Raw genomic sequence first — 16,811 nt, forward strand, 5'->3', positions numbered from 1 at the left:
TGCCCTCCAGCCTCCGCTAATCCATCTTTCCTTTACCTTTATCTACAGTATAAGGAAAATGAAACTATAAGCTTGGGAGCTTAGTAAGAACCATCTACCTCACAAAACATGCATTTGAAGAAATCATGCTTTCAAAAGATGCTATTGGGAATACATGCTGATCATCATGATGAAAATGCTAAAACATGGCGTATGAACATACATGTCATAGCAATCAAAAACTGAACATAAAACTATTTGCTACATCTATAAGAAACTAAACTGAAGCTGAGCTGTATTCACATATCTGGTTTGTGAAGTTTGAAAACTATTTATATAAATAGATAAAAATATTAATCATGCTGCTGATGGGCCCGACAACTGTACTTGCTATGCGCGCATCCCTAACTAGGCCCGAGGTAGCAAGTCCCGAATCTAGTAGGGTTACTAGGTTATCTAAACCTAGGGACGACTATGGGAGCCCAACCCAAGGACAACTGAGAGCCCAGTACAGTGCTACTGATAAAAGTAAAATACTGTTTATAAACTGATTTATCTTATCTTGCTTTTACTAGGTTATCTGAACCTAGAGCTAGGTTATCTGAACCCAGAGGCGACTATGGGAGCCCACCCATTGGACCGTAGTCCCATATCAACTGACGCAAGACTAAGTATACTATTTAAAATGCATCTATAGCATTTAACTGAACTATTAAAACGCCTACTATAGCATATAACTGTACTAGGCATTTTATCGAACACCTGGTGTGCTCTAACTCTACTTATGGTTGCACTAAGAACATAAGAGCGAACTAAGGACATAAAAACATGCAATTATCTACTTATACTGCAGGTGAGGGGTTACTTACATCCTGCGCTAGGTTTTCTTACAATCTAATCGCTAGGTTTCCGGGGAAGAAGATCGTTTCGGTGATCCTCTTATGTCTACGCTTCCTTCTCGCGGAGGGGAGCGTCCTCGTATTGAAGACGTCGCCGGAAGGTGCTCCTACGACCCTAGGGTGGAACCCTAGGCTTTCTTGGGCTTGTGCGCCGAGAGGGTGAAGGAGAGAGAGGTTTGGCGATGAGGGTTTGAGGGTGAGGAGAAGTTGTTGTTCAGAAAATAAAATCTCCCACTTAATTTCCTTATTTATATTAAGTGATAAATACAACCCAACTAGATCTTAAATATAATTGCTCTCCTTTCCTTTCAGCACACCCCTGCTGGGGCCCCTTGGTTACTAGAGTCATCTATAAGTCGTAGGTTCTAATAGGTTACGGGTTCAATTCCCGCTTAGGTTATTTTTCATTTTTATTTAATTTTGCTACTTCGGCTATCCTAAAAATTTCATAAAAATATTCTAAAGTTCCAGAAAAATAATAGAATATTTCTAAAATTAATTTGAGGATTTTCGGGCGTTACATCAACAAAGCACAACAAAACTTTTATGCAACTTGTAAATAAACAAAGAAACTATCAAAATGAACAAATAAATTTATAAAATCAAACTCACTAATTAATAAAACAAGCTTAAAAATATAAAAATATTAAACTAAATTCAAGTTAAGCTTGAACTAAGCTCAAACTCTTTAAAAAACAACCCAATTTATTTTAGACTTGATTACTACAAGAATAATAGTCTATTATGACATGCATAAATATCCTTATAGTATATTTATGGTGATACTAACGTTTTAGTGGCATCTCCAAAAAATGCCCTATATAGTAATGTCGTCTTAGACCTCCCTCACATTCCTGACATTTTATAATGCCGTTATACAATATCAATGCTAACGTTAAAAGTATCGCAATTTAAAAATATAATGACACTAAAATGTTGGGAAAAATCATATTTTAAGGACATTTATATATATCTTGTTATGATCATAATAGGGACAAAGTTAAATGTCACCAAAACTTATTTATTATGACCTTTATATTTTTTATAAGGGCAATAAAAAGTGTTAATAAAAATAATTTATAAAATTATTTTAAAATATCACATTAACTAATCTATAATGACATTAATAAATATCATTATAATAATTTATAAATATATTTAAAATGATCATTAATATTTATTTAAAATATATAATATGAATTCAATATTTATATATCATCACAATTCATCCACCATTTAAAATAGAAAAAAATTATAAAATATAATTTAAAATGTAAGTAGATCATCTAAATTCATCCAATAAATATTTGGGTCAAAGTTACACATGCAAATTAATGACCAGTCTTTTACATCCAAAACTAGTTATACACTATACTCAAAATATTAAAATTTAGAAGGGAATTATATCACCTCTGAATATGAGGTAACACAACTAAGAAGGGCTTTCGTGTAGTTGGCTCAAATACTAAAAGCTTTGTTGCAATACTCAACAGCCTTTTCGCACTATCCGAGTTGCAGTAAAGAACAAGGTTGGAAGGGTCATACTTGAGTCCTTCCCCATAAGACTCATCATCATGACCACACAATTATTGATATTTTGTACGACTTAGAAAATGACTCATCAAGATATTTAGCAATATTTATATTGTGATGTCCAAAGAGGTACAAATTAAAATTGATTTATCAATATAGTCTTAGAACGACATGCTAACATTTAATATGATAATTCATATAGTGGGACCAAACAAAACAAATTCAAACAAGTGAAAGGGAATATATACCTTCAATACATTATGAAATTTTAATAGCACTCACTAGTAACCTCTAACATTTTAAATTTGTTTAAATAGCAATAAGTTTATATACTCCTTAAGCATGGGGAGGTTATGCTCTTCGTTGTAGTTGTACATCACCCTCACCATCCTTGCAATATTCAAACAAGCCCTCACAAAATCTTGAGAGAACGTTGACGTCGACGAACTAAAGCTTTCCTTGTTGAGCTTCTCCCAAGCTTCATCTATCATTTGCATCACTTTTTCCTTTGCAACTTCCAATGACCAATGTGGGTTCTCCTTCATTATGCAAGACAACAGCGAGCCATCCCTCCCATTTTGTTTTTCATCCTATTAATTATCATGCATACACAATAAATTCATTCTCCTTTTACTAGTATATATATAATCATGAAAATTAGAAAACTATCTACCTTTTCACTTCCCAAGTCATCCCAAAGACGAAGAATTCTCGCAGGACAAGATATAAGACTCGAAAGATCCTCACAGAGATCATCCTTCGTGTGATGCCCTAATAGAAAATACATGCTCATTAAAGCAGCGGAAACACCACAAGTAATTGTGGCAATCTTCATGTAATCATCCATTGAGGGGACTTGGTCTTTTGACAACCATTTTGCTTCTACTAAAAATGCATTGCTTAATTGTATCCACTGTAAAACAAAGTCAATTTCTAATCAAATTTTAGTGATAATACAAATACTAAAACAAATTTTACTAGAAGAACAACAATTCATACCAATTTCTTTAGATGTTCAATTGGATTCCATCCATGTTCCTTGAGCACAATCTCAACAATCTCATCGACAGTGCTATTTAATGCCTTGAACCATGCCCTCATGTAGTTGGGAAGTGAATCCATTGAAGATTGATCCCATCTGAAATGACCACATATAAAAGTCATTAACAATAAACTCACTCTAAATATTAGTTGGTGAAATAAATATGACTAAGTACCTTTGGATGGCCTGTACAAAGAGATGGAGATCGTCAATCGATCCTTCCACGTCAAAAATATCATCAAGAAGATAAACAAATGCGATAATCTTCAATAAAATAATCCTATAACTTGAAAATTTAGGGTTTGGTAGGCTTGTCATTGTCCAAGCGTACCACTTCAAGGATTGATTCCGAGCAAACCCTAGCTCTTGGCTCAACTCTGACATCTGCCACCAGCTATATATGTATACATATATAATCAAATAAATTAATCAAACACTCAAATAAATTAATCAAATACTCAGGAGCAAACTTGATGTTTAACTTCTTACGAATTTTTTTATACATATTTACTATATATAAAGTTAATTAAATGAACCAACTTTAATAACTCATTAAGTTATATAAGCAAACTTGAATACTTAAATTCGTTAATGCTCATAAATATAGATTGTGAACTCAATAATGTCCATGAATAAAATTTGTGAATCATGTACATCAACAAGGCACAACAAAACTCTTATGCAACCTATAAAGAAACAAAGAAATTGTTAAAATGAACAAATGAATTTATAAAATCAAACTCACTAATTAATAAAACAAGCTTAAAAATATAAAAATTTTAAACTAAATTCAAGTCAAGTCAAGCTTGAACTAAGTTCAAACTATTTAAAAAAAAACAACCCAAGGTTGAATAACTTCTTTAACAGTTTAATTTATTTTAGACTCGATGTATCTTAGTTTGACTATCTTATCAAATAAGTGTAAACATCACAAAATTTGATTGTTTTGAGCTAATTAAATGAGCCAAAACTAAAACTATATACCTTGTGACTTCCTTTAGTTCCATTTGATGCAGTGACTGCAGTATGGTGAAATCCATCTTCCCCAATTCTCGAACATGCAAATTGTGATAGAAGTTGTCACTATCAAGATATTTCCTGGCTTGGAATCTCTGCAAGGTCATATGAGATGGAGTCTCCAGCACATGTTCAATAGCTACTGCAGCCTCTGGCTCCAAAGATGCCATGTAGGACCTGAGGTGACGGCTACTGAATTGATTGGCTCTGTGGAGTATTAATTCCCCGCCAGTATTCAAATTCGACGCATCAAATAGATTCATCAGCCCATCCATCTCCTTGCTGAGAGACGCCATGAACTCTCCTCTACCATCATGGAACCTGTTCAGCACATCTAAAGAGATATATAGAGAAGAAGGAATTAATTATATAACCCCATTTCACTTCATTTCATTATGCATAACAACAAACCTCAGTTACCTGTCGAAACAGGGTATCGAGCTTGTCTCAGTAACCGGAACAAAAGGGCCACTTCCGCAATGCTGCTGGCTTCGCCATTGGAGATGGTGAGTCGCTGGTCGTATAAAGAATGAATCTCGGCTTGAATCTCTTCTTCGAAATGGTAGTCGATGGCGAGCTTTTGAAGGGAGTCTATGAACAGCAAGGTCTCCTTGGCTCCTCTTGTCTGGTCATCAAACATCCTCCTCACTTGGCTCAACCGGTCGCTGTGTCTCAGGCACAAACTCTCCTGCATGCATGCATGCACAGAATTAAACCAGCAGGCCACGAACCAATTAATATGAAAATAGCTAAGAGTAGTGGTCACTCACTTGATCTTCATAGATGTCGGGCTTCATGATTCGTTGTTTCTGCAACTGATGAAGCCGCGGCGGCATGGCGATGTGAGTACTGCTGGGGTTATTGGTGGTGTTGGTGTGGAGAGAAGCCAGAAACTTGGGGTAGAAGGAGGAGGAGCACTGCGCCACCAGCATCTTGTCCTGTCGTATCGCTGTGTATGATAATTAAGCATAGGGACGCGGGAGCCTAATTATAGAGTGGAACATGGCGACCGACGGTCCCTCTTGAGTTTGAAAAATTAAGGGTGATTTGTTTTTTAACTAAAAATAATATCGGCAATTGACTAAAGGAGTCCCTTAGAGTTGTTAGAGTGGTGAAATTTCAATACCCTCATGTGTTGTTGTGTTAAGAAAAAAACAAAATAGAACCTCATTGATTATTTTTGGATGAATGGATTGGCTTCATAAAAATTTTATATCGATCATCAAATAAATCAAAAAATACAAACAACCATCAACTAAGAAGTCTTGAAATTAGACATTATTTAATTGTACCCTCTATTTAAAAAAAAATATTTTTATATTCAACAAACAATACTAGTGTGATGCTAATTTTAAAAAAGAATATTATTTACTGTTGTTCTTTCAAATATAGTATAATAATAATATTGTATTTGAAATTCAACATCGTTATTTTTTAAAATCCAATAACACAATGATATTGTGCTTTTTGCGAATTTCATAATTTTGAATGCGCATTTCCATCAATTGCTAAAATAAAAGAGCTGTTATATATCTTTTACATAAAAAAGATTTTTTTCTAATATAATTATTAGCATAAGTTAATTTATAAAATTTTGATGTAATGAATTAAGACGGGACTTGGCACCTGCCAAGCATTGGGAGCCACAATTATTTGTCAACACGAGGATCACGTTATTCAGACTACTATTCGATGGATGTTTCACGTTAACTCGGTATCTCCAACTTAGGAAAAAAATTCTGTTTAAACTCGGGTTAAAAAATTCTTCATAATCGGCCGATAGATAAGTTTTGTTTTGGTTTAAGAAAAACAAAAAAAACTTTTCTTATAAGAAGTCATTTTCTTCCGTCATTAGAGGTTAGGTAACGAGTGGATTTGACTTGTTGTTTGGTGTAGACCAATCGAGCCGATCAATTGGGAAAGAGACTTGTGTGGTTAGGTAAAGACCCGAGGGTTAAGTGGGCTAAACAATTCGATAAATCTGAATGGCTAGTTGATCCGGTGCATTAAAAATTTGACACAGGAAAAGAAATTCCGGATGCGATGTTCGTGTTAAAAATTTGACGCAGGGAAAGAAATTCAGGATGCGACGTTCAAATTAAAGGTTTGTTGAGAAAAAACCGCTATATTCCTCTTGAGATCAAGATCTAGTTGGAATTTTTTTTACTTATTTTATTTGTTTGGATCTGTTTAATTCGTTAGATAATTTTTTCTATATTGAAAAGTGTATTGTATGCTCCTCTATATATATATATATATATATATATAGTAAATAAAGAGGAGTCACCTCTATATTTAAACAAAAATAATTTATTTATTTAAATTAAAATCAACTCAACATCAATCATTCTCTTTACAAGAGCTCTAACTCTTGTTTAAATAACTTTGAGAAATAAGAAAAAATTGCAACAGAAAAATCACAGCATTAAAATAAAAGATAAAAAAAATTAATCTTAAAAATAGATAAAATCTAAACTAACTTTTAGAAAAGAAAATTAATCCTAAAAATTTAAAACAAATAAAAGAAAAAAACTAAAAGACCAAATCTAGAGTTTTGACGATTCGATTAGCCGATTCCATTTCGTCCGGACTCTGAATAAAGAGCAACCATGTTAGGAGGCCACGAACTAATCATCTTCCTTGTAAATAGCCTTGATCGTCCGTCTTCAAGATCCAAAAGGGAGATTGGTAGCCTCATTTTCTTCTCGTAACAGCTCGAAGGGGAACATAGGCGTGTTGGATGATATGAGATGATTGTGTCCCTGGATGCTCCTGTATCAGATGCCCTAGGTTGAAAAGAACTCGTTCTCTAGTTCAAAATAATGTCTTCAACATCTATAGTCTCACTTTTCTTCACATTGTCTTCTGATATGGCACAAACTGCATCTTCAAATAAGATCAAAATCTCACAGTCACCACCATAAATTACGTCATCAACTTCATCATCAAATACTAGTTCACCAAGTGCTTCGATCTCGTCTTCATCGTAAATTGATCACCGACTATTTCAATATTGTCATCCATATTTTTCTCAATAATAATTTTATCCAAATTAAAATAAAAGAACTTATTGTAGGACTATCGACGGCCGGCTAGAAGGGAGGTTGAATAACCTGCAAAAATAAAACGCAAACCTTTCTCAACTTTTCTCAAACTAACACTTGCATATAAAATAAATAAGCAGTAAATTAAAAGAAAAGAAGAGGCACACATAGATTTACGTGGTTACAACCGGGGAGATTGTTAATCCAAGGAAGAATTAGCACTAGTATCTCCTTTAGGCGGAGAAGTCTCTTACAACAATGAAGCACAGAAAATAGAAGCTTAACTACAGAGAAAGCGTACAAGTGTAGAAAGATTGAATTGCTCGAGTTGTTATTGTTGAAAAGCTTCTGGACTAAGGCTATATTTATATCCTTGGTCGGGGCGCCCTGAGGGTTTCGGGCGCCCTAGGGGGGGATAAACTTTATCCCCCAACGTTCAGATCAAGTCAAAACTCGATCCCGGGCGCCCCGGAGGGGTCCGGGCACCCCGGACTATTCCGAGCGCCCCGAACAGCTCCGGGCGCCCCGGCTGGAAAAGTCAACCCCATTGACTTTTTCCAGCCCGGTTCTTCTACTTCGGCTCCGTTTGCCTCAGATCGAGTCTTCCGCTCGCTTGGGTGATCTCTGCCATCCGGAATAGGGCTCACCCGAACCCAACTTCCGGTCTTCTCGAGTAGGCTTCTGCTCTGGCTTCTCGTCCCTCGGAATCGCCGCGTGCTTCCTTCTCATCCGCCGCGTGCCGACCTTCTCGCTAGCTGCGTCTCTTGCTCCTCGAGCAGTCTTCCGTTCCGGTTTCTCGTCCCTTGGAACCACCGCACGCTTTCTTCTCGTCCGTCGGCGTACTCTTCTACAGTGCCTCGCCCCTCGGACACACTGCATGTCATCCTTCTCGCTAGCTGCGTCTTCCACTTGACTACCTGTGCTCCTAAGCTCCTGCACACTTAGACACAAGGTTAAAACACGCATGACCTAACTTAACTTATTGATCACACCAAAATAACCTTGGGGTTCTAAAAATTTCCCGTTTTTGATGTGAGCAACCCAAGTTAAGTTAGGGTAAAATAAACATAAAAAATAAACTAACTAATTTTGCAATAAAGTGCAAAAAGATAGCAAAGTTTAAATTTGGTCTACCTCCCCATAGACTTATACTTTTCCTTCTCCCCCTTTGATCACATAAAAAATTGGGGTTCCGAAAAAATCTAACGGTTAAAAAAAAAATTCTAACTTTCTCAACAAAACTTCTAAGTTAAATAAATTCTAAGTTAGAGAATTTGCAAAAAAAAATTCTAACTTAAATTTTTGAATTTTCTAAAAGAAATTTTACACACGAAAATTTTTTCTAAGTATAAAGATATTTTTGAAAAAAAAAATTCTAACTTAAAAAACATTTAAGTAAGAAAATTTTCTAAAAGAAATTCTAAGTAAAAAATTTGAAAGAAAATGTTTAAAAGACTTTTTAAAGCATTATTAAATTTCCACCTTAATGTTTTTATCAGAAAGTTAATTAAATATTTTTATTTTAATATTTTTATTTTAATATTCCAGGTCATGGCGAGGCACTAGACCTTCTTGGTTATTGGAGTAACAACCACTTCCTTAGACAAAACCTCATAAAGAAATTCTAATGTCTAATTTTCTCGCTAAAAGCTCTAAATCCAATTAAAAGTTCAAGTTAAACAAGACTTAGGAACCCAATATAGGTTCCGACCTACTGGATTAACAAAAAATTTCTTAGGGACATATTTTCTTGAAATATTCCTAATTTGTCCCTGTTGATATCTATAATACCAATTTAAATTATTAAACTTTCTAAAATTTATATTAGATAGGCATGCAAGATTTTTCAAGTTATCTACTTGAATTTTTAGATTTTCATTTTCTGATTTTAATTTCTCATTTTCTAATTTAACTTTATCTAATTCTTCTAAAGGGCAAGATTTACATAATATTATTTTTAAATTCTTAATTTCTTTTTCTAACTTGCAGCAGTCTTTAGTCAGCAACTTAACAAACTTAAAAAGTTTATCGGAAGGAAGAGATCGTACCTCACTTACCTTGTCGATCTCGTTGTCCATGTCTCCCCCTGAACTACTGCTTTCTTCCGACGTAGCTTCCCCTTCATCGATGCTCTCGATGCTCATCTCGGAAGAGTTTGAATCACAGTCGTCATCTTGATGACTCGCCATTAATGCGAGTCTGGAGAATGCCTTGACTTCCGATTCGGACGACGTATCATCCCACGTCGCCTTTAGGACCTTGCACTTTTGGACATGCTTCTTACCTTTATCCTTGTCCTTGTTCCTCAGCTTGGGGCAGTTGTCCTTGACGTGCCCTTCTTCGTCACAGTGGTAGCAGCGGATGGTCCTTTTCTTTCTGCCCTGCGGATGGTTAGTAGTTCTAGATTTACAAAACTTTTTAAACCGTCTTACCATCATTACAATTTCCTCGTCGTCGAGAGAAGATTCCGACTCAGGTTCATCTCTTGATGCTTTGAGGGCGACGTTGTTCTTGGGCTCCTTCGTACCTCCACATCTTGATTCGTGCACTTCAAATGTCGAGAAAAATTCTTCTAGTGTAATTTTTTCTAAATCTTTCGAAATGTAAAAGGCATCTACTAGTGATGCCCATTTTGAATTTCTCGAAAAAGAATTTAAAGCGTACCTTAGCGAATATCGGTTACTTACCTTTTCTCCGAGATTCGACAGTCCGGTGATGATCTCTTTGATTCTCGAGTATAGATGCGCAATTGTCTCGTCTTCCCCAAGTCGTAGGCTGGTGAGCTGATGACGAAGTAGATCCCATTTAGCGAGCTTGGCTTCGGACGTTCTTTCGTGCAGCTCAAGGAACTTCTCCCAAAGTTCCTTTGTCGAGTCGTAGTTCCCGATCCGGTTGACTTCTTGTGGCGGAAGAACGCTTAGCAGATGGTACTCTGCTTTGTCGTTCGCCACGTAGTCGGCCTGCTCTTTTTTAGTCCATTGATATTTTTCTTTGCCCTCTGGAGCTACAAAGCAAAATTTCATTATTAAAATTAATTCAAAATTAGTTGTAAAGAATACCTGCATTCGCTTTTTCCAGGTAGCGAAATCCCCTTCAAATTTCGGCGGGTAGATGCTTGTTCCGACTATTATCTTTGCTTCGATTGGCGGTTAGTCCTCCTGAAGCGCCTTGGCTTTGATACCACTTGTAGGACCGTCGGTGGCCGGCTAGAAGGGGGGTTGGATAGCCTGCAAAAACAAAATGCAAACCCTTCTCGACTTTTCTCAAACTAACACTTGCATATAAAATAAATAAGCAGTAAATTAAAAGAAAAGAAGAGGCACACAGAGATTTACTTGGTTACAACCGGGGAGGTTGTTAATCCAAGGAAGAATTAGCACTAGTATCTCATTCAGGCGGAGAAGCCTCTTACAATGATGAAGCGCAGAAAATAAAAGCTTAACTACAGAGAAAGCGTACAAGTGTAGAAAGAATGAATTGCTCGAGTTGTTATTGTTGAAAAACTTCTGGACCAACACTATATTTATAGCCATGGTCGGGTCACCCTGAGGGTTCCGAGCACCCTGGGGGGGATAAACTTTATCCCTTAAAATTCAGATCGAGTCAAAACTCGATCCTGTGAAAAAGTCAACTCCGGGCTCCTAGAAGGGTTCCGGGCGCCCCGATTGGAAAAGTCAACCCCGTTGACTTTTTCCAGCCCGGGTCTTCTGTTCTGGCTACGTTAGCCTCAGACCGAGTCTTCCGCTCGCTTGGGTGATCTCTGGTATCCGGAATAGGGCTCACCCGAACCCAACTTCCGGTCTTCTCGAGTAGGCTTCCGCTCCGGCTTCTCGTCCCTCGGAATCGCCGCGTGCTTCCTTCTCATCTGCCAGCATACTCATCCGCAGTCTTCGTCCCTCGGTCGCACCACGTGCCGATCTTCTCACTAGCTGCGTCTCTTGCTCCTCGAGCAGTCTTTCACTCCGACTTCTCGTCCCTCGGAACCACCGCACTCTTCCTTTTCGTCCGCCGGCGTACTCTTCCGCACCGCCTCATCCCTCGGACACACAGTGTGCCATCCTTCTTGCTAGCTGCGTCTTCCACTCGACTACCTGTGTCCCTAAGCTCCTGCACACTTAGACACAAGGTTAAAACACACAGGACCTAACTTAACTTGTTGATCACACTAAAACAACCTTGGGGTTCCAACACTTATGACCTTTAAGATCTCGGGCATTACGATCACGGTGTGAGACTTCCTCAGCCGGAACCTGTCTATCACGATCTTGACCATGCACCTCAATATATATCTTCAAGATCTTCCTTAGCCAGAGGGATACATTGATGCGACTGGAGCAGGATGCTGAGGGGATGTTGGACACTTGCAGGAGCACACGGATGCCATGGATGGAGCTTACAGATGGTACTATAGTCTGAGTGTGAGCTGAGGAGGTAGTGTGGTGACACCGCAGCGGATGAAGTCATGCAATAAAGCATGAGGACTACATGTGTGTTACCTTATGGGATGAGGGTGATGTATGTGAGGAGAGACCACAATGGGTGGAGTCATGTAGTAGAGCATGAGGACTGTATGTGGGAGAGCATGTAGGGGATGAGAGTGCTGTACAGGTGCATAAATCCACCTTAGAAAGATCTATCTAATCTATAGCAAACGGCTAGCGGTAAAGACATGTCAAAGCCTGTTTGGAAATACCCATTTAGTTAGGAGTTGATTAACTAGATTAACATATAGTTGGTTAATTAAAACCTAGGTTATAAATACTTAAACCTAACTTTCTCTTCTTATTATCGCCGAATCCCTTCTCTTCTCGAATTCCTCCCGTTTCACTTCACCACCGGCCTCCCCTTTCCTCCTCGTGCCACTTCCAGCCTTCCCCTCTTCATCTATTCCTTCTCCTCTCACCGCCGCATACCTGATTCCCCTCTCTGTTCCGAACCATTTCTCCCAACACCGACTCTTCCCCGATTCCCTTCCTCTCCCTTCTCCTCTCTCGCTATGCCGAGCCACCGCCGCCCTCTCCACCCGATCTCTCTCTTGGGCACGAAGCTGTTTCTCCTCTCCTCCGCTCGTCAAAGCTCGACCCATCGCCTACCAGTAGCCGAGAGCTCGACACTAACCTCAGCCCCAATCGCGACGGTAGTTCGATCCCTCTCTCTTCTCTGCCTCTTCATCGTCGGCGATCACCGACCGTGGGATGCTAGTTGCCACGTGACCTTCCTCACACCTGATCCCATCCATTCCCTGGCTTGACAAAGAGTTTCTAGTCACAAGAAGATCCTTAGCTGTGGTGATCCCTGTGGTGTGGAGGATTGCTACTCGGGTTCACAACTGGATAGTGGCACCAATTCTGGTAGAGGTTATCAGCTCCTGTCCCCCCTCAGCAGCTTGCAGATTTCCGTCTAAGAGGGTCCTGTGGATCTGGATCTAGGGTAAGACACATTTGGTATTAGATTTACAGAGGTTTGATTTCATTTTTGATTTCTAGGATATTGTGAGTAGCTAATTGACAAATTCATGTAGCTTTAACCATCAATTTCGACAGTGGTTTCTCTAGCTGTGGATCACCAGTTGAGACTTCAGATTTGGGTAAGTTCTGCTCAGTATGAGGTTAAGTATGGATTGATTACATTTTGTATTGGATTAGACTAGGTATCAATTGAGATATTGGATGATTAGTTTAAGGTTATTGTGATTGTTCGGTTAAGGGTTACGTTAATTAGATTAGGGATTTTATTTAACTATTTACTACGTATGCAATTAGCTAAATACATTATGTGATTTGCAAGACTTTGATTCGAGGTGAGTGCCTCAACGTGGGATTTGTTCTGATATGATCTTCATTTTGAGACGAGTACCTTTGACTTATCTCTTTTGATATTGTTATTCTAATGTGCGTAATAGGTTATAACTAGTAGTAATGATTATGTTTATATTTGCTTGGTATGTCACTACTTAATACCCGTAGTATGCCCATATTGTTATCTGTTATGCATTTATGTTTATGCCTCTTGATTCTTGCCATGTGTACTTATGTTCATAAAAGTAGTGACATACAATGCATTACCGGGTATAGGCCTAGCTACTAGATATACGTGGCATGTGTACCTAGATTTATTATCTGGCATGTGTACCTAGATTATTTACCTGGCATGTATACTTAGATCCTTGTTATAGATTCAGTTTTCCTTTTGGTACATATTATATGGAGGTTGATATTTTCAAGAGTTACATGCTTTAGTGTCATGCACCATTTTGCACGATTGCATGCTGAGCGATTGTCGGCTCCTTTATATTTGAGCGCATCGCCAGTTACATGATCTGCACACACAACCACTCATGGGTTAGTGGTACATTAGACAGGGTGTGTGCAGTTTGCTCTGTCAGGGCTCCGCTGGTCCGCTCATGAGTAGTGTGATTGCAGTGTGATAGTGGGAAGAGATCCCTCCTCTTAACTATGACACAGGGAGATGAGAGCTTATGTAACACCTGTAAGATCCCTAGCAATTTTATATGATTTTTTCCATAATTAGAATATGCTTTATGTAGATTTTTCAAAAATAAATAAAAGAAAATAGAACCAAAAAGAGGCATGACCAAGGTTTGAACCTTGGACCGCTTAGTAAGTGGTTGTATGTGATAACCAGTAGCCCCAACAAGGGTGTGCTGTTAGGAAAGAAAGGGACATAGTAGTTAAAGGTAAGGAAAGTGAAGGCTCCCTTCACTAAGGAGGAAAAGTTTAAGTTTTCTTCTTCTTCCCTCAAAGAGAAGTTGGTTTTTGCCTTCTTCCTTCATTTAGCATAAATAAGAGAAAGGAAGGGGAAAATCCATTTTTTCATCTTCCTTCCTCCTCCTTTCTCCCTCCACCGAAGTCTAAGCTCTCTCCTCTTCATTGTGCCGAACTCAAGCCAAGGAATTCTCTCTAGGCAAAAGCTTCACAAGCAAGGGTATTTTCTTAGTAACCCAAATGAGAGGATGTAAGTATCTCCCTCACCTGCAGTACAAGTAGTTCCGTGTGTGTCATGTGTTGATAATGTTCAAAAACATAGGATTTGGTTATTATATGTTTCGGCCAAAGAGGGATAAGGGGATTAAAGGCAATTTAAGATCTCAACTATGCTTGTTTATTAGTCCTCATGATATGTAGACCATTATATGATGTTAGTATAATTTTTCATGCTTCATGTTGCTTAGAAATCTCATACCATGCTCTTAGGGATTCGGCCAAAGAAAGATAAGGAGATTAGAGGCAAATTAAGACCTCAACTATGCTTGTTTATTAGTCCTCATGATATGAAGACCATTATATGATGTTAGTATAATTTTTCATGCTTCATGTTGCTTAGAAATCTCATGTCATACTTCTAAGGTTTCGGCCAAAGAAGGATAAGGGGATTAGAGGCAAATTAAGACCTCAACTGTGCTTGTTTATTAGTCCTCATGATATGTAGACCATTATATGATGTTAGTATAATTTTTCATGCTTCATGTTGCTTAGAAAGCTCATGCCATACTTCTAGGGTTTCAGCCAAAGAAGGATAAGGGGATTAGAGGCAAATTAAGACCTCAACTATGCTTGTTTATTGGTCCTCATGATATGTTGACCATTATATGATGTTAGTATAATTTTTCATGCTTCATGTTGCTTAGAAATCTCATACCATGCTCTTAGGGTTTCGGCCAAAGAAGGATAAGGAGATTAGAGGCAAATTAAGACCTCAACTATGCTTTTTTATTAGTCCTCATGATATGTAGACCATTATATGATGTTAGTATAATTTTTCATGCTTCATGTTGCTTAGAAATCTCATACCATGCTCTTAGGGTTTCGGCCAAAGGAGGATAAGGAGATTAGAGACAATTTAAGACCTCAACTATGCTTGTTTATTAATCCTCATGATATGTAGACCATTATATGATGATAGTATAAATTTTCATGCTTCATGTTGCCTAGAAATTTCATACCATGCTCTTAGGGTCTCAGCCCAAAGGGATAAGGGGATTAGAGGCAATTTAAGACCTCAACTATGCTTGTTTATTTGCCCTCATGATATGTAGTCCATTATATGATGTTAGTGTAAATTTTCATGCTTAGGTTGCATAAAATTTGGAAGCATGCTTCTAGAGGTTTCGGCCATGGTTAGAACTTTAGGGTTAGAATCTCATTTATGCTTCCTAAGGGTCTCACATGTTATGTTAAGTATTATGAGAACTTAAGTTATGGATTTCATGTTTTTATGTTACTTGAAAACCTATGATACATGCTTATGAGTTTCGGCCAAGACAAGAAAATGGGGTTAAGAAGCTACCTAGGATTCCTAAGGGGCTCACATGTTATGTTAAGTATTATGAGAACTTAAGTTATGGATTTCATGTTTTTATGTTGCTTGAAAACCTATGATACATGCTTATGAGTTTCAGCCAAGACAAGAAAATGGGGTTAAGAAGCTACCTAGGATTCCCAAGGGGCTCACATGTTATGTTAAGTATTATGAGAACTTAGGTTATTGATTTTATGTTTTCATGTTGCTTGAAAACCCATGTTTCATGCTTATATGTTTCGGCCAAGTTATGATTAGGGTTTGTAGGAATTTCAAAACCCCAACCATGCATGATAATGACCCTTTATGATATAATATGAATTTTATGTTACCATGTTAATTGATATGTGCACTTATTCCATCATGCTATGTCATGCTATATGTTATGTGCACTTATGTCATCATGTTATATGTTCTCTATGATATGCCATGTTATATGGGCACTTTGTGCCATTATGTTATGCTATGCAAGGCTTATGTATGAGGAAAAGCCTAAGAGATGCTTCCCTTAAGTTGGGATTAAGAGCACTCTTCATGATAGCCTAAGAGATGCTTCCCTTAAGTTGGGATTAAGAGCACTCTTCATGTTATGACAAGAGATATGTTATGCTATGATATGACAAGGAACATGATATGCTATGATATGACAAGAAACATGTATGCTATTTTACTTTTGTATGGCTTGTACCAAGGGTGGGCTCCTAAGTGCCCCTAGGTCGATGGTCAAAGAAACGGGCCTAGTAAAAAGGGATGGGCTCCTTAGTTGCCCCTAAGTCGATGGTCAATGAAACGGGCCTAGTTCCTAGTAGGTTCAAGATTTGCTACCTTGGATCTACTTAGGATGCGCGCATTCATGTATACATGTGGTACATTGTCGGGCCCTCATGTTGAGATTATGTTTAAGTATTTATATGATATATGTTTTCAAAAGGACATCTTGCATATACTCATCTCATGACACATGATACATATTTTCAA

The 16,811-nt window shown here is 37.8% G+C and overlaps 1 protein-coding gene across 1 annotated transcript; it reads right to left on the reverse strand.

Annotated features, from left to right (window-relative positions):
• Positions 1 to 2,699: 2,699 nt before the first annotated feature.
• Positions 2,700 to 5,408, reverse strand: LOC122030068 ((3S,6E)-nerolidol synthase 1-like). Its single transcript, XM_042589218.1, has 7 exons — positions 5,241 to 5,408; positions 4,891 to 5,158; positions 4,438 to 4,804; positions 3,629 to 3,847; positions 3,411 to 3,549; positions 3,085 to 3,324; positions 2,700 to 3,001 (listed from the first exon to the last, which is right to left on the reverse strand). The coding sequence occupies exons 1-7, from the start codon at positions 5,400 to 5,402 to the stop codon at positions 2,711 to 2,713; spliced, it is 1,686 nt and encodes a 561-aa protein (XP_042445152.1). The 5' UTR covers positions 5,403 to 5,408; the 3' UTR covers positions 2,700 to 2,710.
• Positions 5,409 to 16,811: the final 11,403 nt, after the last annotated feature.

This window comes from Zingiber officinale, chromosome 10B (assembly GCF_018446385.1).
Source record: "Zingiber officinale cultivar Zhangliang chromosome 10B, Zo_v1.1, whole genome shotgun sequence".
NCBI lineage: Eukaryota > Viridiplantae > Streptophyta > Magnoliopsida > Zingiberales > Zingiberaceae > Zingiber > Zingiber officinale.